This window comes from Hipposideros armiger, unplaced genomic scaffold (assembly GCF_001890085.2).
Source record: "Hipposideros armiger isolate ML-2016 unplaced genomic scaffold, ASM189008v1 scaffold_178, whole genome shotgun sequence".
Taxonomy (NCBI): domain Eukaryota; kingdom Metazoa; phylum Chordata; class Mammalia; order Chiroptera; family Hipposideridae; genus Hipposideros; species Hipposideros armiger.
Genome location: NW_017731528.1, coordinates 1,441,338 through 1,468,327, shown reverse-complemented (window position 1 = coordinate 1,468,327; position 26,990 = coordinate 1,441,338). Strand labels below are relative to the sequence as shown.

The 26,990-nt window shown below is 41.5% G+C and overlaps 1 protein-coding gene across 4 annotated transcripts in view; it reads left to right on the top strand.

Moving 5' to 3' along the window:
* PARP4 (poly(ADP-ribose) polymerase family member 4) overlaps positions 1 to 26,990 on the top strand; it is an 85,803-nt gene that overhangs the window by 14,048 nt on the left and 44,765 nt on the right. For all 4 annotated transcript variants that reach the window (XM_019652403.1, XM_019652402.1, XM_019652405.1 and 1 more), the window contains exons 7-17: positions 678 to 827; positions 1,393 to 1,530; positions 2,444 to 2,617; positions 5,783 to 5,943; positions 9,253 to 9,390; positions 11,608 to 11,703; positions 14,961 to 15,144; positions 15,896 to 16,052; positions 17,312 to 17,436; positions 19,907 to 20,038; positions 21,734 to 21,820. In XM_019652403.1, the coding sequence (XP_019507948.1) occupies positions 678 to 827; positions 1,393 to 1,530; positions 2,444 to 2,617; positions 5,783 to 5,943; positions 9,253 to 9,390; positions 11,608 to 11,703; positions 14,961 to 15,144; positions 15,896 to 16,052; positions 17,312 to 17,436; positions 19,907 to 20,038; positions 21,734 to 21,820 (1,542 nt within the window). The remainder of the gene's footprint in view (positions 1 to 677; positions 828 to 1,392; positions 1,531 to 2,443; positions 2,618 to 5,782; positions 5,944 to 9,252; positions 9,391 to 11,607; positions 11,704 to 14,960; positions 15,145 to 15,895; positions 16,053 to 17,311; positions 17,437 to 19,906; positions 20,039 to 21,733; positions 21,821 to 26,990) is intronic.

Genomic DNA, 26,990 nt, shown 5'->3' with positions numbered 1-26,990 from the left:
GGGCTGTACACCCAGAGCCAGGGGCGTGGTGACACCCACAATACACCCCAGCACCCAGGCTGACAAGTTCTCCCTGTCCCCTGAGGTTAATTTTGGGATAACTGCTCACCGCGTGGCAGGGATTTCCAGGAAGAGCAGGCATGCTGAAGCAAGGGAGGCGTTGGTGCCTCTGCAGAGGACCCCTCGCTCTGCCTCTGACATAGTTTGAATGACCTAAGAGCTTTTCTGCCTTTTCTCCTGACCGGTAGCTACCATCTTGTCCTGACTGTGTGACTATCTCTACGATACCTCTTTCTGAGGTATTTTTCATTTCTTATCCTCTCCCAATTTATTTTTCTCATTCCCCAAAAGCTAAAAGGCCAAACTTGAGAGCTAATTAGACAGTACATAAAGTAAGACTATAGTCTCTGACTGAGTGTTGGAGTGACTCTCCAGTGAATCAGATGTGTCATTTCTGCTAAGGCTTTTCCCTCTTTCATGTTTTAGGCTGTTTTGTGAAGAATTGGAGGTCTAAAAGACTTTCCAAAGGTTTACTAGTTTCTCAGCTCCTTCAGGGCAAGGATCTAATGCCTTACTTGTGTTCCTGCCCCCTGTACATAGTAGGTGCTCAATAAAGACTGATGCTAAGTGACTGTACCCTCACATCCTAACGCTTTGCCATGTACTGTAATTCACAGACCAGAAGGCAGTTCTCTGTGAAGACAACCTCTGCAGATGCAAGCGAGTGCTATGAAAAGTACATCGAAGAGTTGAAAAAACAAGGATTTCTTCTGAAAGAACATTTTACCCCAGAAGCCACCCAATTAGTATCTGAGAAATTGCAAGCAGTAAGAGATTGATTTATCCATATTATTTTCTGTTATTGATTGAATATTTTTAATAGATGTGTTTCCTTCATGACAAATAAAAGACTGGCAGGAGAGAGGAAGGGGAGTTAGAAAAAGGAAGTGAACCCACAGAAAGGCGTGGAAGCTGAGTGGGGGTGACGTCCAGGGTGAGTCACAAAGCTTAGGGCTTATTTCAGCAACAAGTCCTCACAGCTTTCCAGAGGCTTTATTCTAATCCAGACCCGGAGTCAGGGCTCCTTAACCCTTAATACCACTTAACCTCTAATGCCAGTGGCAGGCCTAAAGCTTATGGGGTGAAGAGAAAGGCAAAAGTAAAAGTAAAATGGAAGCAACAGAGAGAAGGGGGGAAGTAAGAAGGGAAAAGGTGTGTGTGGGGGGAACGGAGCAGAAGGGGTCCTGAGTAGTAACAGGTACTTACCTGGGGCTCTTCTCAGTGGTGGTTGACTACTTCTCACACCTCTGATCTCTCTCTCGGCCTAAACAAACCTACTCATGACCACTTTCTGCTGGGTTTTTTTTTTCTTTTGCCATTTTGTTGTTACAGTTGCTTTTAGAGGAAGTAATACATTCAAGCACTCTGAGCCAAGAGGTGAGCGATTTGGTGGAGATGATTTGGGCAGAGACTCTCGGCCACCTGGAGCACACACTCCTCACATCTGTGAACAGGATCAGTCTTAACGACGTAAGTCACATGTGTCCTGAAACAGAGCCTCTCACATGACAAAGCTGCTTTCCTGGTTTCTTGGCCTCAGTGATACTGCTTCTGTTTGAGTTCAATTGTTCGTGGGTGCTTTCTTTCTTACCCTGGAGAGGCAGAACACGGAGAGCACTGAGGGCAAATGAGCTTCCAGGAAACTCAGACATTCCCACCTGTAAAATGTCAGACACCAGAGCTGAGTGGCTTTTGGTGCCGGCTTATGAGGAGACCTGCTTCTTGGCCTGTAGCAGGCCCGCGGGCATGGATGCTGTGGTCCTCACCTACTCTATAGTAACTGCTTCAGAGTCCTGCACCTTTTGACCATCTTAGAGACAGGCAGGCAGGCTTCCAGCCCTCCAGAACCTGCTCTTCTTAATTTATTTCAGGGCAAAAAGTTTTCCTGGGGTAAAGTCCGAAAAGTACTTGTGTAATTCAAAACATATCCTTTGTTCCTAGTTTGATTGTGACATCTAAATGTCTTACATAAAAAGCAAGTCTCTAATTATAAAATGATATTAAGAAACAATTTTTTTAGGTTTGCTAATGTGACAATAAATTCCTCACTCAGAAGAGAAAAAAAAGCAAGTCTCCTACAGTTGCATGAGTATTCCTTTCTCTGTGATGTAGATATAAAAACAGACATATAGACACAGATATTGAAGACTCTGGTTCTTTCTTCTAGTTAGGCTGAGCCCGGCTTGGGGAAACTCACAGCACCATCATCACAACCGAGGGCATCTCCAGTGAACATGGCATTTGTTTTACGGCATGTGTCCAGTAGGAAGCGAGTAGCTGCGCCATATCTAACAGCAGTTTTACATACTTTTACACATGTTCCCTCACTTTTTCTATGATTATCAAGATCTCATTTTAATAAGCGTATGTTATGTATTTAAAGGTGAGCAAGGCAGAGGGAATTCTCCTCCTAGTAAAGACGGCACTGAAAAATGGAGACACAGAAGAACAGTTGCAAAAGATGATGTGTGAGTTCTACAGATTAATACCTCATAGAGGTACAGCAACTGAAGAAGTTAACCTGAGACTACTAGCCAAGAAAGAGGACCTCTGCCAGGTAACTCTCTGAAATACAGAATTCAATTTAAAATATGTTGGGGAAGGGGTCTTTTCAAATCTGATGAGTAAGGAAGGTAACGCTGAATCACAAAAGTTGTCTCTAGAGTTTGCTCAAAAATAAATTGTTGAGCCATTTTAGAACGCTTTGGGTCCCCATGGAAGTTATTTGAACCATATTCCCTGTCACGTCCAGCGTGGCAAGGGCAAACAGGTTTCTCTTAAGGGACGGCGCAGATTGAATAAGAGCAAGAGACAAAAGTAAGATTAAGAGCGAGACCAAGGGACTCAGCCAGAGAAGACTGAGTGAGCCCCGAATCGGGTCAGCGCATGGCTTTTATTGAGAAATTTGAAAAGAAGTGAAACTGCTTCACTGCTGTCAATCAATTTGTAACCCGTGACTTATGTGTGCCTTAAGACCTTTTCCATTAGCATTCCCTTTGTGTTCCAACACATCCTGTGCCTTCACACTTCCTCCACATAGCCCCAAGACACTGTTACTGTGTCCTCCCAGGGGAGATAACTATTATCATTCCAATAGGTCCCAGTCACCTGAGACACTCCCCGAGAGAGCTTTACAGATATCATTCCATCCGGCCTCAGTTTTCCAAGACACTCTCTCGACTAATGGGTCAGAGGCTAATGTAGGGGGGTGGTAACGGAATCGGCTATAATGCAACAATTCCCAAACGTGGATGTGTTGGAATAGTAGTACAAATGCAAGTCTGTTAAGAATTACTACACTGTAAGATAATTTCCCAGGTCGGGAGATGAGTTAGGGTTCTTCCTGCAGAAGACACCGAAAGCTGCAACTGACTTGAACAGGAGGACACTTATTATCCCGTATAGCAAGAGTCAACTGCTGGTCCAGTTCACTCCCAGGTCCCAGCTTCATCCATCTCTAGCCTTCCTATGAAATGACAGCTGACCTCTCAGCCTGGCCCCCCTTACCATCAGCTTACAGCTGCAATTGCTCTTATTTCATTGGTCAGAATTGATCCATGTACATTTGTGAGCCAGTCACTGGCGAGGAAATTGGAATTAATTACTATGAGTGCTTGGAAATGGGCCATCCCCCTCGAACTGTAAGAGAAAGACATTCCCCTCAAACTGTAAGAGAAAGACCAGGGCTCAGTTAACAAAGAGGAAGACAGGAAGGCAGCCACCGTGTCCACCTCGCCTTGGGTGACACATGTCACAGTCTGGCTCTGAGCTGCCTCATCCATGCAGGAAGGGATTTGGACAAGGTCAGAGATGCGTGACCTAGACTTCAGAGGAGTTTATGGGTGGAAAATTTTGCATGTTTGGGGAAAATGATAGCTTTCAGTGGGTTCTCAGAGGAGTCTGTAATCCACAATAAGTGAAGAATCAACAAAAGAGATGAACCAATGAATGAGATGATGAAGGACTCCTGAATATCAATTCCATCACTTGCCTAATACCCATCAAAACACTTTAGTCTTCGGTTTCACTACTGAGAGGGTATGTATGCTGCCCATCCAAGTTCTTTTTCATTTAAATTTTACATTTTCAATAGGTAATACATTTTTCATTTAAATTTTACATGTTCTGCATCATTTGAAGTTAAAATTATACTAAAAAGGTACACTCAGCACAGTTTCTGCCCTGTTCCCTCCACCCTATGCCAGTTCCCCACCCTGATCAATAACCATGTCTGCTAGTTTCTTGTTTGTCTCTGCAGTTTCCTTATGCAGACCAATATGAATAGGAACATAGTATACTACTTTTTATTTAAAAATGGAGGGGAGGAATACTCTTTACTACCAATAACTTATTAATAATATTTACTCCTCCTTGGTTTTTACTGTGTCCTATGGCGGGCTGTGCACATCACCCTGTTACCAGCCTTTTGACTTGCTATTACAGACAGTGCCCCAGTGAACAACCCTGTGTGTCTATCATTTCCTGCTTATACAAGAGTGTCTCTGGGATACGGCCCCAGCAGTGGAGGTGCTGACCTAAAAGATGGATGCGTCTGTGGTCATGATAGCCTCTGTCTGATACCTCATGAAGGTTACACTGTTCTGCCCTCCCACTTCCCATAAATGAGTGTGCTTCCTCCATTTCACCAACAACAGGGTATTTGTCCAGTCTGCGGATGGGCAGTGGTCTCTCAGTGATGAGCCTGAGCTCCTTTCCAGATGGTGAAGGGACACTTGTGGTTCTTTTTCTGTGAACTGTCTATTCATGTCCTTTGCCTCTTTTTCTTGACACTTTCTTCAGGACTTTTACGACTTCTTTCTAAGTTGGTGAACTTTGTTGCAAATGAGTTGCAAATATTTTCTGCAGTTTATTTGGTTTTACTTTGTTTGCTTATGATGAATTTGTTGGTGGTGATGCACTTGTTTCCTTTCACCATACAGAAATGTTTTACTTGTATATAGGAAAATGCATCGATCTTGTATGGCTGGTGGATTTGATCGAGTTAGAAAGCGCCTTCTCACTCTAAGTTCATAAAGATGCATGGCAGCTGAATACCTCATGCTCCCCTTCAATATCTCTTTAGTCTCAAAGATGTGAAAAGCAACACATCCCTGTATTAAGCATAATTCAGGTTATTCATAAGGTACAGTTCTTCCTGCAAGCTCCATGACCTACAAGTGTAGTAAATACGCTGTCATGGAAGGGACCTGTGTTATACATGTCTGTGTCTTTTAAATCTAATACCATGCCTGGCAGACAGAACACGCTTAATGAATTTTTGTTAAGCAGAATTGTACTCGAAGTCTGGTGATCTGAGATCCTGCTTAGTCACTGTCCCCTCCTCACTTGAGCAATTAATAAATCTTGAGCAATTAATTTAACTTCACAGAGCCTCTCTTTCCTCATCTATATAATTAAGTTAATAAGATCCAATAAGCCCAGTGTTGTGGTGTAGATTAAAGGAATAATATACTTGAAAACAATTAGTATGTGCTATCCTATTGTACACTATTATTATTATTATCATTATCATATATTTTGCTATCACAGAGGCAACTGTATCATCTTTAATGTGCCACCTACATACAGTACAGGCAGATATTAATCAAAAGCTTTGGAGAAAAAATAGCTTATTTTTTCAATCTTTTTGAGAAAGCATAACGTGATACAAATATTTTGATATGTGGTGATTCTAACACCTATGTATCATTTCCATCTACAGCTAATAAGGGACATGGTTAATGTCTGTGAAACTAATGTGTCCAAACCCAACCCACCATCTCTTGCCAAATACCGAGCTTTGAGATGCAAAATTGAGCACGTTGAACAGAACACGGAAGAATTTTTCAAAGTTAAAAAAGAGATATTGCAGAGTAATCACAGGTAAGCACAAGGGAGTAGAGGCTCTCTTCTTCTGTAACAATATTTCAGGTTCTCACACAGAGCTGATTGTCACAATTACCTGGGTATTTATTATTACCTCAGTAACAAGGTAACTGTGTTGTGATGACCAGTTCCTTCCTTCTGTGTTTATAATGGAGCATGGGGCAGTATGCTACACTTGAAAACACTCCCTGCTCTTCCATGTGGATTTTAAGGTTATCAAATTGTGATGAGAATTACATTTAAAAATTTTAAGTAAAAGTGTATTTAAGTTTGTGTTTTGAAGGGGATTACATAGGAAAATGCACGTAAATTGAGATTTTAAAATGCAGAAATACGTGGGTGGCAGCTTCTAAACTGGCCACCCTGTGGCATAAAAACCTGGAGAACTTGTCAAGAGCTGTGGTCCCTAGTTGTCGGTCACATTTGTTTGCTTGTTGACCGTGCACGTTCCTGTCTCATGCTGGTGTGCATCCTGCAACCTGGGGCAGCAGCAATACCAGCAGATGGTCAGTCCGCTACTCAGACAAGCCCTGGGTGGTGTTATGCCTCTGGGGGGATCACCTTGGCTAAGAGCCTGGACCCTGCCTCAAGGTTCAGAAGCCAGTTGTATTGATTGTTCTCAAGGCTGGCCCGACTTTCATTGGCCTGGTCATCCATCCCACGGCAGCACCTTCTGCCCACAGTCTCTCTCCTGGGCACTTCTGGCACCTCGGATCTCAGGTATGCCTAGGTGAACCTGCAGCAAGCAGCCTCGCACACTCCTTAGCGTCAATGATGCTGACTGGCAGCTGCTCGTACCAGCTTGTGGGGCCCCGTTGTTAAATTTTTAGGCATTTTGTTAACTGTTAAACCACCAGCTGTGGTGGAAGAATTTACACACTGAGGAAATCAGCAAATGTTACAGGGTAGGGCCATGTGTGGGCTTGCTCTGATCGCAGTTGGTTTTCCAGCCCCCTTCTAGAAACAGATCCAGCCACACCGCCCTATAGACTAGTTCTGACCTGTCTCAGTGTACATCCCACTTTCCTTGGGCAGTCATCCCCAGTTCCACTCCCAGTACCACTTCACACCCACGATGATGGTTAAGTGTTATTGAGGACGTGAATAAACTGGAACCCTCACACATGGCTCACAGAAATGTAAAGTGGTGCAGCTGCTATTGGGCGATTCCTCAACAAATTAAACACAGAATTATCGTATGCCCCAGCAAGTCCACTCCTCATTACATACCTCAAAGAACTGAAAACGGGGACTCAAACAGATACTTGTACATGCATGTTCATAGCAGCACCCTTCAAATAGCCAAACTGTAGAAACAGCCCAAATATCCATCAATGATGAGTAGATTAGCAAAATATGGCCTATCCACATAATGGAATATTATTCTACTGTGAAAAGGAATGAAACACAGAAACACACTACAGCATTGGTGGACCTCAAAAAACATCATGCTCAGCGAAAGAAGTCAGACACAAAAGACCGTATACTGTATGATTCCATTCATATAAATGATCTGAATAGATAAATCAAATAGATAAATCAAATCTGTGAAGATAGATGCAAATTGCTTGGTGCCAAGGGGGCAGGAAGGGAGACTGACTGCTAATGGGTATGCAGTGTTATTTCAGGGACGAAATGTTTTGGAACTAAATAGAGTGGTGATTGCACAACATTGTGAATGTACTAAATACCACTGAACTGTACACATCAAAATGATTTTATCTGATGTGAATTTTACCTCAGAAAAAACCCATTCTGTAGATCTTTTCCAGGTTTTGCTTTTATATATAATCAAATTATTTTTATTTCTTTTGATTTGACTCAGTCTCTGCTAGGATCTAATACTAATGAAGAGACTAGTAACAATGAAGGTAGAATCAGGAGGGGAGTGATAGCTTTCTCTAGGAGTCAAAGAGAAGGAAGAGCTACATCCTGGAGCCCTGGGATGGGGGTGCAGTTAAACCACCCAATGTAACTCAAGCCCTTGGAGAGCTCAACCCACACCTGAGTATTTATATAGCAAAACTGGGCCTCTTCCTAGGGAGAGATTCTGTTGCTGGGAAAAATTAGATTTTCTCCATTTCATTTCACTAATAATAATTTTTTTCATATTATTTTTTTTCTTGTTCTAAAATTTATATTGCTGAAAGTTTAGAAACTGTGTAAAAACATGAAGAGAATTAAAGGTCATCCAAAATCTCACCATGCAAAAATAACCAGAGATTATATAACCACTGTTAACATTTTGGTGTCAAGCATACCCCAAACGGAATTGTTGATTCTTCTCTCACCCATTGGTGTGCTGGGAAGGCAGCTCTCTGGAATAAACGATTCCAGATAAATGATTTGTAACATTTGCTGATTTCTGTGGTGTATATACTCCTGCTGTAGTTCACACCAAGCTACCTGTGTGACGTCACTGAATGTGAGGTTGGGACGATGAGCTCCACAGGCGCTCATAATCCCCAGCAACCCAGAACCATTTCCCTTAGTTGTACCCCCAGTCTTTCCTCTGCTTCCCCGTCTTAACTCCCTCATTCCCACCTCACGTGTTCTGTCACACCTGTCCCCCAAATCTCTTCAATCCACTGGCTTCCATTTACACTGCCGCCATCTTTAGTGCAGACCATTGTGTCGTCTACACCTGTCGTCTACACCTGTCATCTACACCACCGCAGCAGCATTCTTCCTGACGTTTTTTCCACCCCTGCTCCATCCAGTATATTTTCCCGTAACAAACAGTTAAATCTGAAAATATATACTGTATTATGCCATGTTCCAATAAATGTCACTACCAAAGAGAGGCCTGTCTTGACCACCTCTCTCAATCTGGTGGTTTTCCTTCACACTTAAAACCAGGCATTTGTTAACTTCTTGATTTTGGTCTCTCTCATTAGAATGTAAGCTGCATGAAGCCGGAAACCATGTTGTCTTACTTGCAGTGCTTGGCAGAATAGTCCACACAGACTCTGTTCATTAAATGAATGTGTGGTGAATGAATGAGCTCATTCAATCTGTGTGTTCTATGTAATTTATATTTGACAAAAATTGGGATCGTATTATGCGTCGTTTTGTGACCTACTTTTAAAATGTATATTTTACTATAATTTTTACTTCATATCCTTATTTATTTATTGTGATTTTTTTAATGACTGCATTGCATTTCCAAGATAGATTGTGTCATGATTCATTATTATCAGCTGCCTAATAACGGGCATTTGGGTTCTTCTGTGTTTGCCACTAACAGTGATTTTTCATTTTGCTTTTAATTATGTCATCTCAAGGTTTTCCTTCTAATTCTTTCAGTCAAAGTCCAGTGAACATCTTGCAGATATTCAGAGTGGGCCGAGTGAATGAAGCCACAGAGTTTGTGAGCCAGCTCGGCAACGTGAAGCCCCTGTTGCACGGCTCTCCCGTTCGGAACTTTGTAGGCATCCTGTCGCGGTAAGAGGGCGCCAGCTGTGCCCCCCGAATCTGTCAGCCTCCCAATGGGAAGTGTCCTACTTTTCTTTTCCTATACTACGTGGGTCTCTTCAGTTAAAATCAGCCAGCTAATTGTATTCCAGAGAAAATGGAACACTTTATAAGTACATATTTTAAATTATGTATTTATTATTATATATAGTTTTAAGTGTCGTGCATGAATGTGAATTGTTTCTTGAAGACAGTATCATATAAAGAAAGGTGATTATTTTATAAGTCTTCCATGTGTATCTAAACTAGGGATAGTCCAAAATTTAAAAGAGATAGGCCTAAAAACGAGAGTGCCCATATACTATGAGTTATCTATTCAAAACATAACTATAGTTTTCTGTTTGAATAGCCACTTAATATTAGGGCTAAAACTGAAGTTGTAGGGAGCAGGAGACAATATGATTAAATATGGGTCTTTAATTAAATACCTAATAAGAAACTTAAAAAGAAACATATAAGATCTATCTGGAAAAAACATTCAGCAGCTCTTGAGGGACTCAAAAGACACTTTTACTAATCAGAAGGATCCGGTTTTCCTTGAATTAGCCTATAAATTTAGTGGTATCACCATAAAAGTACTAACAAGATTTTTTTTAAGAAATAAAAGGCTGATTCTACAGCATGTGTTTTTTTTTTAATTGACATTACTATGGTAATTCTAAAAAAGAAGAACTATAAGGGAGGATTAACCACTTAGACATTAAAAATATATTGTAAAGCTGTATTAATTAAAACAGTAAGGTGGTGTACAAATACATGAAAGAACAGAATAGAGTCCACAAATAAATGCAAAAGCAGATGATTTAGTATATGATCAAAGTAGCTTTTATCTCTGCAGAAGAATGATTATTTTTGCAATATTCTATATCGGGATAGATAACCACCTAGAAAAATATGTAAAGTTGGACCCTTACCTTATTTGTCACATTTAAGTAAGCTCCACACAGAGCAAAGATTTAAATATTAAAAATAAAACTTGTAAATGTACTAGATGAAAAATGATAATCTTTGACTGGCCTTTCTAAGTAGACCAAAAGTCAAAAGCCATTTTGCAAAATTAATTCCAGCTCTTAATACAAAAGTCAAACAGTAGATGTTCGTATAATAAAAGGCAGGCATGTCTTTTACCCACTTCCCAGAGAACCATGGTTTAACTTTGGTTGCAGAGTTCTCTGAGTGCCACAGTCTCCACAAGGACCTCTATCTGTTCTTGAGCCTGAGCGAAATGTAACCAGTTTTGGGCTTGAACATTGTTCTCTGAGCACTGGAGGGCCTGGGCCTGAAGGAGGCAGAGCACAGGGGCAGAAGAAACGGCCACAGCCCAGGGTTGCCCGAGTTGGTGATGAGAAGCAGGTCACAGCCTGGGTCATTTCATGGCACCTGGGACTCCTTCTGAGGGGGACTTAGAAATGCATTTTTTTTTCATCTAATGCTATTTATTTATTTATTGTCTTTTAATTGGTGTATTTATTTTTTCCAGCTTTATTGAGGTATGATTGATCAATAAAAATTATATATATTTAGGTTGTACAATGTGATTCTTTTTTTTTTTTTTTCTTAGCTGAGCCATCCTGCTACCTATTGGCAGCTTAGCGGCTGCTCAGCTCGGGCTGGCCTCGAACCACTGTTGCTCAGAGCTCAAACTCTTGAGCGAGCTCTTAACCAACTGAGCCATTCGGCCGGCCCTACAATGTGATTTTTTAAAGGTGTACAATGTGATTGATGATTTGATATAAGTACAATTGTAAAATGATTACCACAATCAAGTTAATTAACATAGCCATCATCTCACATGATTACTTTTTTTTTCTTGTGATGAGAACACAAGATCTACTCTCTTAGCCAATTTCAAGTGTAAAGTACAATATTAACTGTTATACCATGCTGTACATTAGATCTCCAGTATTTATTCATCTTACAACTGAAAGTTTGTACCCTTTAACCAACATTTCTCCATTTCCTCCCAACCCCCAGCCCCTGGAAACCACCATTCTACCCTCTGGTTCTACCAATTTGACTTTTTTGATTCCAAATATAAGTCAGGTCATGCAGTATTTGTCTTTCTGTGTCTGGCTTATTTCACTTAGCATAATGGCCTTAAATAGTATCTGCCTTTGCTAGAATTATGAGGCTATACTGAACAATTCTTTTTTTCTAGTAAACCTTATACTGCCCTTTTCTTTTCAGTGGGTTACTTTTGCCCAAAGTAGTTGAAGATCGTGGTGTGAAAAGAACAGACATTGGAAATCTTGGGAGTGGAATATATTTCAGTGATTCACTCAGGTTTGTACTTTGTATCCTTAATCATGTTACTCACACCCATTACCAAGAAATGGTGGCTGAGTACTTGCTGTGTGTTTTCCTCTGTCTTTCCTTGGTGGGGGATTTCTCACCCAGGAAATGGGTAACTGAAAGCAAACAGTTTTCTCAGTATGTTGTAGAAGCATGTCTTTTGTGGTGAATATTTGGAAAGTTGTATTTGAAATCCTCTTAGTGACTTTTACATATATGTGCCCACTTAATCCTTAGACAACCTCTTAAGGCCAGTCCCATTGTTATTCCCATATCACAGATGAGAACACTGAGGGACAGCTGAGAGTGTCTTGCCCAAGGTCACATAGCATTTTGTCTCTCTCCAGAACCAGCAATCTTAGCTTGTACAGCACATGACCTCTCTTCTAAACAGTTTATCTATTGTACATGAACTCTACATGCCTAGAATAATATTTCATCTTCAGTATCCTTGTTAATATTTAAATCTGTCCTCTTAATAGCCACAGTGTATTGCACAGCTGCCCTGTGCTAGGCACCAGGCTCAGTGCTTCATGTACATTGTCTATAAATCTCACAATTGGTATCATCACATCATTTTTATGAAAAGGAAACAGACTCATGGTAATTAAGTAACTTGCCTAAAGTCACAGAGCTAGTTAAACATTGAACCTGGAATAAAAAATAATTATCCAGGATATTTAATTATCCAGGATATGTAAAGCGTTTCCACAAGTCAATAAGAAAAAGATAAACAACCCAATAAGCAAATGGGCAAAAGACATGAATAGGAACCTAACAGAAGAGAAAACATGTGGAAAACAACACTTGAAAAGATAAGTAATCAAGAACATGAAAAGTAAACCATAATGATACAATTTTACACCTATCTTATTGACAAAAAAACTTGTTTAATATCTCTGTTGGTTAAGTCTCTAAAACAATCTGAACTCTTAGATGCTGCCAGTAAGGGTATAATTGATTAACCCTCCTGAAAAAGTTTTGCTATTATCTGGTGTAATTGTAGAACAGAGTTGATGGTATGACTCAGGAATGCTATAGGTTGACATATGAACCAGGAAGCAGTGCTTCTCAACCTGGCTGCATGTCAGGATCACTGTGGGGAGCTTTTGGTGCACCCTGACTGTGCACTGGTGCAAACACTGTGGTGCTGCTGTCACCCCAAAGCAGTTCAATCAGTATCTCTAGGGGTGAGGCTTGGGAACCAATAGTTTTTAGCTTCCGGGATGATTGTAATATGCAGCCAGGGTCAAGAATCACTACCCTAGAAAAGCTCTCATATTCATAGACCAGGAGATATGTATAAGAATGACTAAGATCACATGTTGCAGAACCCTGGAAATGATGCACACCCCCAATGACAGTGGAATGAATCCATATGTTTTGATGTGGTCCTACGCAGAGTCCTACATGGCACTTTTAACAAGTTACCTACCTGTCAGATGGATGAGCCTCAACAACATAGCATGGAGCAAAAATGACTATATGATTCTCTATATGCGCAAAGTTCAAAACAAGTAAAACTAAACTTTAAGTTGTTAAGGGACCTCTGTGTCAATACTATAAAAGAAAGAAAATAATATATATGAAAATCAAGAGAGTGATTACATTACATCTGGGTAGCAGGGAAGGTGATATCATTGGACAGTAAATATTGATGATGTTGTACTTCTTAACCCAGGTGGTGGCTGTATGGGTGTTTGTATTATTATTATTATTATTATTATTATTATTATTATTATTATTATTTTAAGATTTTTATTGGGGAATTGGGGGAAGGGGAACAGACAAGTTGCTATCCTTTTGTTCTTCAGTCTAGCTGTGGAGGACGTTGCTTCACTGGTCCAAGTTGGCACCATCATTGCGCTCTTCCCAGGCGAGGCAGATTAGTCGCCGGCTTCTGGACGGCTGCTCACAGCGGCTGCTGGCCGCTTATGCTGGCTGCTGGCTACACAGGGTAGCCCATGGCAACCCACCTGCCGTCTCCGGTGACTCATGGCAGCCCAGCTCCAGGTCGAGCTGTTGTTCAGCTTCTTAGCTGCAGAGGGCAGTGTCACTGTCACTGGCCCTCATATGTGGGATCCGAACTGGGGCCCTCTGGCATCCCAAGCCAGCTCTTAACCAAGGCGCCACTCAGCTGGCCTGTCTTATTATTATTGAAACTTAACATTTACATTACAAATGCTCTTTCCTAGGTATAAAATATTTCAAAGTAAAAAATTTTAGGTATTTAAATATTTCTTTTAATTAATTAGCAGTCAGTTGAATTGAAGCAAATTGAGGTCCTTCGAAACTTTCAACCATTTTTTCAAGCGAAGAAGTATGAATAGAGCCAAACTGCAGTGGGACTGAGGCTCAATCAGCAAACAAGACAAGGGAGAAGTTCGCTGACTTCATGGAAGGTGGAGACAGAGAGGGAAGAGACCAGGAAAGAGCTGAAGGGCAAAGTCAAGGTCCAGGCTCAATGGGAAGGAGTTTAGCGTGTTTGTAGTTACAGGGAAAGACTCACCAAAGGGAGAGGTTTCCAGGAGGAATGGGGGAAATTGACTTTTTTTTAAAGTGCATGTCTTATAGAGGATAGAATAAAGGGTCATCAGGAAATGCTTTTACATGTTGGTCTTGATCTTTGAGAAAATAGAAGTATGTCCCCAAAATGTTGCTCCCAGCCTGTGCTCCTAATAGTGAAAGTTGCGTTTTTAAAGCTGCTGGTTCCTAAAGAAGGTTAAACAAAATCTCTCATGTGGGTGTCATTGAAATTTTTGTTTCGCCATTTGGATTTAGAAGGTTTATGAGACCAGTGCCTGTCTTCCTACTGACCAGTTCTTACTTCGTATTTAATGTTCTTTCTGGGCTTAAGTGCAGAGAACTAATCTATTTGTCTTAATTAATAAGGTGAGTTTTTGTCCTTCTCTTTCACCATTCTGGTGTTTACTGAACCGAAATGCATATATTTCAGTAGCTAATAAAGATTTGGGGGACAGTGGGAGTCTTCTCTCCCTTGGGAACAAGGGACTTGGAGTTGCCTGGCACAACAGAAGAGCCATCTATGTGGTTGTTACATCAACAGTTCAAATAAGTCAATGAATAATATGTTCTAAATTGAATCTCTAGAGATATTTCAGTAATAATAAAATTTGGAACATTCTACCAGCAAAGTCTTTTAAATAGTATCTCCTCCATATGTAATAAAAGGTCATTGCCATGTAACAGTGAATTATAAATGTGTACTTACTTCCTTTCACCTGCAGTACCAGTATCAAGTACTCACACCTGGGAGAGACAGATGGCACCAGGCTCTTGGCCGTCTGTGATGTAGCCCTTGGAAAGTGCGCGGACGTACACAGGAAAGACTTCTCCTTAACAGAGGCACCGCCAGGCTACAACAGTGTCCATGGGGTCCCAGGAACAGCCACTGTCACCACGGACTTCGAGGTATTCATATCAAAAAACAGGCAGAGAGGCCTGTTTTTACTAAATATGCTTAAGTTTGGGCCGGCCGAGAGGCGCATTGGTTAAGAGCTAGCTTGGGATCACCAGCTCTGAGCAGCAGGGCCCGGGTTCAGATCCCACATGAGGGCCAGTGACGCTGAGCCCTCTACAGCTAAGATGGTGAACAACAGCCCGACCTGGAGCTGGGTTGCCGTGAGTTGCCGGCGCCAGCATAGGTTGCAACCCCTGCTGCAGTGGGCTGCCATAAGCTACCGTGAGTGGCTGGCAGCCAGTGTGAGCTTCCGTAACTTACCGTGAGTGGCCAGCCAATGGCCGGCGACCGATCTGCCTTAGCTGGGAAGAGCGCAATGATAATACCAACATGGGCCAGTGAAGCGACGTCCTCCACAACTAGACTGAAGAACAAAAGGACAGCAACTTGTCTGTTCCCTTTCCTTGATTCCCCAATGCTGTTCCTCTCCCCCAATTCCCCAACTAAAAAAAATTTTTTTTTAATAATAATAAAAAGTGCTTAAGTTTAATTATTTATTTTCATTATTTAATTATTTAAATTATTTATAATTTATAATTATAATTTATAATTAATTATTAATAATTATAATTAAATAATCATTGTATATACAGTATATCTATCTGAATTCAATTTTTTTCTAAATTAGCAAACATGAATTTCTGCTTCTATGAAAACATGTTCCAGTAAAGGTTTTTTTTCACCTATTTCTGTTTATTCTAGGTTGATGAATTTGTTGTATATAAAACCAATCAGGTTAAAATGAAATATATTGTTAAGTTTTGTTTAACTGGAGATGAAAGAAAGGACTTCTGTCCTTGTAATAACGCTGAATTAGAGGAATACACACCCAAGGTTTCAAATGTTTCAAAGATTGAAGGTGAGACAATTTTCTTGAATGCTGTTTTCTGTGATATTTAAAGAACTCAACATATTTTCAATGAAATTTATATTCATGTTTGGTAACTATACTTATGACCTCATATGTAAATATTTTATTTCCTTTTTGTAAAAATGAAAACCAAGATGCTGTTGGAGTTTAAGTGATCTCAAAATTACGTTACTTCATGAACACTCCAGAGTCGAGCTTGTCCCCTTCAGGATAGCCACTCTAACCCACTGACCAATTTAAAATGTCAGTGTGCAAACAGTGTAATGGAGGCTGGTAGAATAGACAGAAGACACCGCTTTAGAATCAGGAAGCTTGGGTTCAAATGTCAACTGGCCACTTACTTGGCTATGGGATCTGCAGCACACCGCATCACCTCTCCAGGCGTCAGCTTCTCTCCCATGGGAATGAGACCAATATGCACATCACAGTGTGGCTGTGAGGGTTAAGTGGGATTAATGAAGGTACCCCAAAAAGTGTAGCTTATATGTTAGTAGTACAAATAGAGGAGAGCACGATAGCTCCTCAGAAAATCATAAGCCTGAACTACTAAATATTAACTAATAGCACTGTAAAAACACACTAACATTTTTAACTGTGATTCAAGTATTTTTTTATCAGAAATATGTGACTTCACATATGTTCAAGAAGACGACTCCCATTTTTTCTCTGGGAGTCATTAAATGACATGTCTGGGAAGGAATATATATATCTAACCATATCTGTACATTTGTACTACCTTATATAGTATGTGGATTTTTTTTATATACTGTATTAGGGGTGCGATTTAGTCTTCCTCAGATTGAAAGTCTAGGAAATCTCATACTTTGCCAACATGCTTTTATAGTACAGTAAGTAATAGTGACTGAGCAGTTCAAAATTACAAGCCAAGCAGGGCAGATACCTAGATTCAGCTTAAGCTACTCTTATTCAGATATTCTTAAGACCTTTGTATCTTTGTGTGTGTGCTTAAACGTATGCCTTTCAAGTAACAGCATGACTCTGGGTTTTCAGGGCGACTTCTCAGAGTCCATAGATTAAAAAGGCAGAGTGTCTGCTGAGAACGCCGCCCCACTCCTTTCAGGTGGGGGTCATTTACCTTTCAGAATTGGCTACTGAAAATCATAAAATGCTATTTGTCCATTTTACATGATGTATGAAAGGAAGGAGGAGGAATAAAGATCCAGATAACAAAAACAGGGAGTGCAGAGATGATGTTAAAAGCTAACATTAATATTTATAATATGTAGATTACCAGTTACCCGACAGCAGACCTTTCAGCAGCATCAAGGCCGGCCTACAGGACACTTCTGGGAATTCAGTTCCTCTTGAGGATGTGCACATCAAGGGGAAAATAATAGACTTTGTAGCCCAGGTATGCGCTGCGTGGTTTTATGATACTTAAACCAAATGGATATAAGTCATAAATAAGAGTTGGATTACAGTTGCATGAACTCAACAAAACAATACATTTCTAAAATTCATTTATTCATTGAGCACCTGTCACATGCTTAGGAGTGTTCTAGGCTCTGGGCACACGACATCAAACAATATGAAAACTCTGCCCTCAGAGCACCTACATTGCATTGGGGACTAAGCAATAAAACAGGGTACATAAATAAAATCCATGCTGTGTTAGGTGGTGGTAGATGCTAGAGACAGAAATCAAAACAGGAAGGGATAGAAACTACGTAGGAGGGAGGGGTGTCAACTTGTAAATAGGATGGCCAAGGAAGGCCTCACTGAGAAGGTGACACATGAGTACAGATGCATAGGAAGCGAGGAACTGAACCATGTAGACATCTGTGGGGTGCTCATTCCAGGCAAGGAAGCAGCCCATGCAGAGGTCCTGAGGTGGGAGCAAGACTGATGGGTTAAGAGACACCAAGGAGGCCACTGTGGCTGGAGGTGGGGGGGTGGGGACAGAGAGGTGGTGGGGAGGGCAGCTCACGTTAGGACATAGGACATGCTGTCCTTAACTGAGTAAAGTGGAAACCTTTTGAAGAAGTTTGGCAGAGGACTTGTGTTTTAACAGGGTCACACTGGCTGCCATGTTGAGAGCAGTCTGAAGAGGACCACTTAGGAGACATCTTAGTCAAGTTCTTTGGAAAACAGGCTGTAGATAGAAATTTGTTATCAGAAAGCTTGTTGGGAAGTGCTCTCTGGGACAATACCAGTAAGAGTGCGGGAGGCAGGACCTGGCAGAAGGCGACATGGAGCTGTGACACAGGCATACCAGAGTCCTCAGACAGTGTCAGGGGAATCTGAAGCCAAGGTGGCCCTTCAGAGATGTTCTGAATTGACACAAGGGGTCCCAGCCTTGTAGCCCATGGGACCAGTCGTTGGATGTGGCTGCCCCTGGGGAGGAGTCATAGCCCTAGGTGAGGCAGTTTGTCTTTGAGGACAGTTCTGGGGAGGGACTCAGCAGATGACATTCCCAGCAGCCTTGATCCTGAAGGGGACATCTGGGGACACACCACAGAATCAAATGTAGGTGACTATTGAAGTAATTCATTCAAGGGTAGTGGTGACTGGACCAAAATGTTAGCAATGAGGCCTGTAAGAAGTGATTGCGTCTGGCAAAGGATTGAAGGTAGAACCAATAGGATTTGCTGATGGATATGGAACATAAGAGAAAGACAGGAGTCAAAGGTGACTCCAAGGTATTGGGCCTGAGTAACTGGTAGGATTGACTGTGTTTGCATTGAAATGGGGAAGGCAGGAAGAGGGCTGGTTGGAGGGGGACTATCAGGTCATCTTTGACCATCGAACATAATATCCAGGTGGAAAAGTAAAGTAGGCAGCTAGACATTTCAGTCTAGAGTTCAGGCAAGAGGCCCAGGTGGCAGTTATAAGTTGGGGAGTCACCAGCATTTGGATACTATTTAAAGTCATGAGACTACCTTAGGTCTGTACCAGGAGAATCAGTGTGGAGAGAAAAAGCCAGCATTCGGAGGTCAGGGGGAGGAGGCTGAGCCAGCAAAGGAGACTGAAGGGCAGCCAGTGAGCTGGGAGGGAGACCCGGTTCCCTGAAGAACTGAAGGCTGTGGATGGCTCCTGACAGATCAAGTAAAATAAGGACTGAGACTTGACCACCAGATATGGCAATGAGGAGGTCATTGGTGACCTTGACAGTCACCTTTTTGATGGAGTGGTGGGGGTGAAAGCCTAATTAGAATGAGTTCAGGAGAGATGGGAGAAAAGAATTTAGAGACAGAAGAGAGAAAATGGGACAGTAACTGAAGAGAAGTGAGGTAAGAATGTTTCTTTTTTCTTTTAAGGTGTAAGAAATTATAGCATGTTTGTGAACGTGCAAGAGAGAAAGACTGATCTAAGAAAGGGGGCATAGCTGGAGGTACATGCTTTTGTAGGTAGGAAAGGATGACCGCTCATATATCCTCCATGTTACTTTGGATTAGACAACTTGGACCATTTGATACTTCAAACTTCATGAGGCTTCTTCCATGGGAAAGTTTACTAAAAAATTCACTCATGATTCAGGAGTGACTTTTTCACTAATTTGTGATTAGACAGCTAGCCTGTAAGTTGACCTTGAGTCTCCAAGGAGGCCTAGCAGCAAAGACCTTGTATTTTCATGGCTCACATATTTGACTGTTCTTGAAATGAGCTCAGTGTTTATAGTTTAGTTATATAATGGTTTTGCCTCAAGGAGGATAATTAAGATGTGAGAATTTTATCCAGTTATTAGTTTTTGTTCTAAGTCCTAGTAGAAACACTTTTATCATCGTTATCTAAACTTATTTATTTTTTGATTTCCCAATCATACAAAGAAAATGTTGTTCCATATATTTTCTTCAAGTTTATGGATGTTTTTTCTTCTTTAGGTCGTTGTTTTTCAGACATACACAAATCACAGTCATGTGCCCATTGAGGCAAAATATATTTTTCCTTTGGATGATAAGGCAGCTGTGTGTGGTTTCGAAGCATTCATCAACGGGAAGCACATAGTGGGAGAGGTAAGGGGAGAAGATGCATTGTGAATGCTCTGTGGTTCCAAAATCAGTTTCCACTTGCCCAAATCTTCATAATTTGAGTCCCTACAGCTGTGCAGTTGATGAGCCGCCTTACCATAAAAACAGAAGTATTCTTTGAGAAACAAGCACTAACTTAATTAGCCTCCACTCACACATCATTCCTGATTGCTTGGTTTCTGTTCTACCTGTCCAGTCTTCATCAGTCAGTGCTTTGCAAATTCTTTGCCTGGGCATTTCAAAAAAGAGTGATTTTTTTTCTCACAAGAAAATGTATTGTAAGAAAAGACACCCATCCAATTTTCTTTGAATAGCTTTCTTAGAGAAACCTGAGCACTTCAAATTAATCAACTAAATACTTCTAAATTCTTAAAATATAGCATTATTGTTATTAATGAGAAATTTAGTGTTTTTTCTAGCCTGCATTTTAATTTTAGGTAAAATATTATGGAATAGAGTAGTCTTATGTGCTATGTATGTGTAAGTCCCTTAGACGATCTGCAATTTTGTTATTTGTTCATATTTCTTATTTTACTTGAAGGATAATTTTATTACATCCAGGAGTTTTAGGATATATATCTTTAGTTTTATTTTCTCACCTATTACTGTGGACATGTCTATAATTTATTTTGTACAAATTTCTTTGTTCAGAATACAGTACGTAATTAAACATGGCTTCTTTGGGAAAATAAATCATATAGGTTCCAGGAAAAAAACAAAAGTGATTTCAACATCAAAAGTTTAAGAGAGGCACATTAGAAAATTGGTGAAGCCCTTACATACTTTTGCAAAAACCGATTCTCTTAGCCTACTATGACAGTCAAACTGAAGTGAAGGCTATTGTTCTCACTTGTTAAGAAAAATTGTACTAAAAGAAGTAACAGTTGTTTCTTTCTTTGTTTAATCTAAGGATTAGTTCACAGTTGCAATAATAACTGACATTTCATTAAATTTAAGATTAACCTCAATTTCTTATTTTTTTGTTCAACATAAAGTCCCAATCAAATTTTTGGTTTTATTTCACTGTTGACTCTGAAATATTTTGGTCCCAACTTAAAGAGAATTCTCTTTAGTTGGCCTTTTCTAATTCAAATTCTTACTCGATAAGAATGACCACTTATGGGCCTGACGAGTGGCACATTGGTTAAGAGTTGACTTGGGATGCCAGCTCTAAGCAGCATGGCCCCGGTTCAGATCCCACATGAGGGCCAGTGACACTGCGCCCTCTGCAGCAAAGATGTTGAACAACAGCTCGACCTGGAGCTGGGCTGCTGTGAGTCGCCAGCGATGGCTTAGGCTGCAGTGGGGCTGGCCAATAGCTGGCATGCGCTTTCGTGAGCCGCCGTAAGCAGCGGTCCAGTGGCCGGCGAGCAGCTGCCTCAACTGGGAAGAGCGCAATGATAATACCAACATGGGTCAGTGAACTGACGTCCTCCACAACTAAACGGAAGAACAAAAGGGACAGCAACTTGTCTGTTCCCCTCCCCCAATTCCCCAATAAAATCTTTAAAAAAAAAAAGAATGATCACTTATGATCATTTTATATATTTCCACTCATCTTTGACAGACTCTTAGTTTTCTGTTTTTGCATAGGTTTTAATAAACATTGATGAAGTTTTCCTTAGTAAAGTCCAAAATCACTGTTCATATTATGACTGATGTAAAAATCATCTTTTCCAGATTAAAGAGAAGGAAGCCGCCCACCGAGAGTACCACAAAGCCATCAGCGAAGGCCACGGTGCTTACCTGATGGACCAGGACGCACCTGTAAGGCTGGGTATCCATCCATTAGTCTGGCATACTTACTAGAAAGGGAAAATGAGTTGGAAATGACTTGAAATATGAAGTTCATTCTAAGGACTAGGATAATTTACACTATTTTAGGCCCTAGAGTTTCACTTGCTGCTAAAAAGGGGAGATCAAGCTGGGTAGACCCATTGGACTTATCTAAATATTATGACCAAACAAACAAAAAGAGCCATTTCTGTCATTGGGAACTGAGTTTCCCAGAAGTGACAACAAAAACATTTGGGACACATGATTTTCATCTTCTGTTTACAGGGTGTAATATATTTATGTGTTTCCTAGAACTCAGCTCATCTAGCAATATATTCCATTTTTACCAAATCCTAATCCAGGGAGGCATTTCTGTGGTTCCTGAGACATATCCAGGTTCTTTTCCTTGTGATTATTTGCTTTAACAGGGATAGGATGTGGGAATCTGGAAGAAGGAAACTATCATGTCCACTAGATTTCTTTTCTTAAATAGATGATTTTTTTTTTAAATTGGGGAATTGGAGGAGGGGAACAGTGTTGGAGAATTGGGGAGGGGGACCAGCCAAGTTGGTGTTCTTCAGTCTTAGTTGTGGAGGGCGCCAGTCGCCATCTGGCTGCCCATCGACAGCTCATGGCCTCTAAGCTCAAGATGCTGTGTTACAGTCTTAGTTGCAGGTGGGCGTAGCCACCATCCCATGTGGGAGTCGAACCAGCAGCCTTGTTGTTAAGAGCACACGCTCTATCCACTGAGCCATCCGGGCGGCAACTCAGCTTAAGAAGCCGAGTTCAGTCTTAGTTGAAGGTGGGCGTAGCCCACCATCGATCAGGCAGTCTTGCTGTTAGGAGCATGTGCTCTCCAAGCCGAGCCATCCTGCCACCTGTTGGCAGCTCAGTAGCAGCTCAGCTCAGGCGCATGTGAGAATCGAACCAGTGGCCCTGTTGCTCAGAGCTCGCTCTCTTAAGCTGACTTTTAACCAACTGAGTCACTCGGCGGGCCCCCTAGAAGATGTTTTAAATGTGCCTTTGGCAGGTACTAGGCTGCATGCGCTCAGTTTCTAACCAGCACCTCCAGTGTAGATATTTAGTTGTTTTTAAACAGTGGCCACGTGCTTCAGAGGTGTCACCTCTGAAGATGACACTTTGCTGTAGTGCTGTGAAAATTTGATGTTTATAGGGGCGAGTTACAAAGATTAATAGCAACTTAAGGGGTAAATGATTACTTTTGACTTTTAATACATCCATTTGCAGAATAGGAGTGAGCAAGGAAAAGGTCATTGTTAACCAGTTAATAATGCCCACCCCTTCTGAAGTGTATGTATAAAAAAAGGCTGCATTCAGTCCAAGGCTGCCACTTAGCCGTGTGGGGTTATTGTCGTAAATGAGTTGGCCTGCACGCTTCCCTCCTCATGCTGACATATTTCCTAGGAATATGCACCACAAGAAAAAAGTCTTCACAAAGGATATTACCTATGGGTAGTCTGGTCAGAGCCATGCTAACCCGAGCCTTTCCGTCCCCTAGAATGTGTTTTGCCATCAGTGACTATAATGTTCTCATACTATAATATATTAATAATATATAATAATATAACATATTATGTAAATAGTATACATTGTAATACAGTTGACTTTTGAACAACACAGGTTTGAACTGCTCAGGTCCACTTACATGCAGATTTTTTTCATTAAATATATTGGAAAAATTTTGGAGATTTGTGGCAATTTGAAAAAACTCACAGATGAACTATATAGCCTAGACATATAGAAAAAGGGCCGACTGAGTGGCGCGGTGGTTAAGAGCTGGCTTGGGATGCCAGAGAGCCCCAGTTCGGATCCCACATATGAGGGCCAGTGACACTGCCCTCTACAGCTAAGATGCTGAACAACAGCTCAACCTGGAGCTGGGCTGCCCTGAGTCGCAGGCGACGGCGTAGGCTGCAGCCCCTGCTGCAGTGGGGTTGCCATGGGCTACCGTGTGTAGCCAGCAGCCAGCATGAGTGGCCAGCAGCCACTGTGAGCGGCTGTCCAGAAGCCAGCGACTGATCTGCCTCACCTGGGAAGAGCGCAATGATGGTGCCAACTTGGGCCAGTGAAGCAACGTCCTCCACAACTAGACTGAAGAACAAAAAGGACAGCAACTTATCTGTTCCCCTTCCCCCAGTTCCCCAGCTCTGTTCCCATCCCCCAAATCCCCCCCAAAAAAAATCTTAAAAAAAAAAAAGAAATATAGAAAAAAATAAGAAAAAGATGTACCACAAATGCATAAAATATAGGTAGATAAGGAAGAGAAGGTGGAAGGAATGGGCTAACTATGGTTTTGTGTGAACACAGTCAGGCTGATGAGCAGGATGGCCCTTATCCATAAAGCTCACCCACGAGCCTTGAAGGGAAAGATAAACACCAGCTGCCAGTCTTGGTTGTACAAGAAAGGCCTATACAGTGAGGACCCTTTTCCTGGATTGGTTCCATCGATGCTTTGTCCCAGGAAGTACCTGGCCCATAAGGGACTGCCTTTTAAGTTCTTTCGCTATTGGACAATGTCCCCAGCCACCCAAAACCCATGAGTTCAACACTGAAGGTGTCGAAGTGGTGTACCCGCCCCCAAACACAACATCTAATTCAGCCTCTAAATCGGGAGTCGTAAGGACCTTTAAGGCCCATTACACACCATCTCTATGGAAAGGATTGTCAACACTGTGGAAGAGAACACCGGTACAGAGAACATCATGGAAGTCTGGAAGGATTACACCACTGAAGATGCATCGTTGTTACAGAAAAAGCCATCAAGCCTGAAACAAAAAATTCCTGCTGGAGGAAACCATGTCCAGTTGTGCATGACGTCACAGGATTTATGACAGCCAACTAAGGAAATCGTGAAAGAGATTGTGGATGTGGCAAAAAGATGGGGTGTGTGTGTGATGGGTTTCAAGATATGGATCTCGGAGAAATTCAAAAGCTAATAGACACCACAGCACAGGAATTAACAGAGATGACTTGGTGGAGATGAGCGCTTCCGAACCGGGGCCAGGTGAAGAAGATGGAGAAGAAGCAGTGCCAGAAACCAAACCAACATTAGGCAGTCTTGTCAGGAGAGTTCCGAGTACTCAGGACTGCCTCTGACTTCTATAACACAGGCCCTGCTATGACACGGGCACTGAAACTACAGCACTGGTGGAAGCAGCAGTGCTAATGTATAGACATGTTTTTAGAGAAATGAAAAAGCGAAAAAAGTCAGACAAATTACAATGTATTTCCATAACATTACACCGAGTGTGCTGGCCTCCTCTCATTCCCCTCCCTCTACCGCCGTCCCCCCGTCCTCAGCCTGCTCCATGTGAAGACGATGAGTGGAAGGCCTTATGATGATCCATGTCCTCTCAGTGAATTGTAAACATGCTTCATAATGTACTGTTAATAGACTTCGTGTGGTCTATGTGTGTGAGCGTCTTTGTGTGAAAATCCAATGACTATGTGTCATCGTCCTCATGGCCTACGTAGTCATCATGTGGAACGCAGCGTGCAAGACTTGTGTGGGGTGGGCTTTCCCTCCTCACACAGGCATAAGCAGAGTACTATTTCATATAAAATTAATAATGTGATCATTTTTTCCTGTTTTATAACTATACTTTCAAAGACTTACATTACTGGACAGTATGTCTCTCATAATTTTTATCAACTATGCATGGGGGTTTGGTGTCCCTAATGCCGAATTGTTCAAGGGTCAACTGTATATGTATTATTATATGTTCAATACATATATATAAGTATATGTTATTTATTTGTTAGTTTTCTGATAGCTGAGAACATTATACATATATAGCATTATATGTGAGTTTATATAATATATGCATGTTATATATATTATATATACATGTGTGTATGTATTATATAGAATATGTGTATTGTGTATGTATTATATAGAATATATATGTGTATGTATTATGTAGAATATGTATGCATGTATATGTATTCTATATAATATACACATACATATATACATATATAACATTGAATATTATATGCATGATAATATAATATACATTATATGTGATATATATAATGTTCCCAAGTACCTGAAGAATATTATTTTATATGTATATACAATTTTGTGGATTATCCAGCTTGTTGTAACGGAAGTGACATCTTCCTTCCATTTACATCCTACACAGAGACAGCATGACAACCCCACACAATTAAGTGGTAGTCTCTCACATGAGCCCCAGGCTTTCACACACTTCTTTTAAGGGCAAGCTAGTAACTGTTAAATAATCATCTCTTCATTTTTTATTCCAATCCTGCAAATGGATCTCCTTGATTTCAGAAGTTGTAATCTGTCCTTTAAATCTGTGCTAATCGTCAATGTCATATACTCCTGACATAAAAATGCTACATGGTCACATAGAATGGGGCTGTGGTTGTGGAGGCACAGAGGTTCTCTGTGCATGTGTCAGCAAAAATACATCTATCCCTGGGCCAGCCGAGGGGCGCATTGGTTAGGAGGTGGCTTGGGACACCAGCTCTGAGCAGCAGGGCCCTGGTTTTGATCCCACATATGAGGGCCAGTGATGCTGCGCCATCTATAGCTAAGATAGTGAAGAACAGCTTGAACTGGAGCTGGGCTGCCATGAGTCACGGGCCACAGCAAAGGCTGCAGTGGGACTGGCCAGCAGTGGGCATGAGGTTTCGTGAGCTGCCAAAAGCCGCTGTAAGTGGCCGTCCAATGGCGGGCAAGCGACTGCCTCACCCGGGAAGAGCACATGGGCCAGTGAAGCGACGTCCTCCACAGTTAGACTGAAGAACAAAAAGGACAGCAACTTGTCTGCTCCCCTTCCCCGATTCCCCAATGATGTTTCCCTCCCCTTATTCCCCAATAAAATCTTTTTAAAAAAACATACATCTAGCCCTTTTTCTGCCTTCGCTAGTCATGACGCTGTCTCTCTGTTCAGTGATTATCAATTCCCTGTTGAAAGAAAACAAAATACATTTTGTGAAAAGTGAAGTGATGAATTTACTGCAGGTAAAAGAAGTAAGCAAGGGCCAAGCCCAGTGACAACCTCTGGCTCTGCAGCCACGGGAGGAGCAGGTGCCGAAGGCTGCAGAGGCCAGAGAGGCCCCTGTTCTCCCAGCAGCGGCAGCGTGAATGGGGTCCCTGCACAGAGCCCTA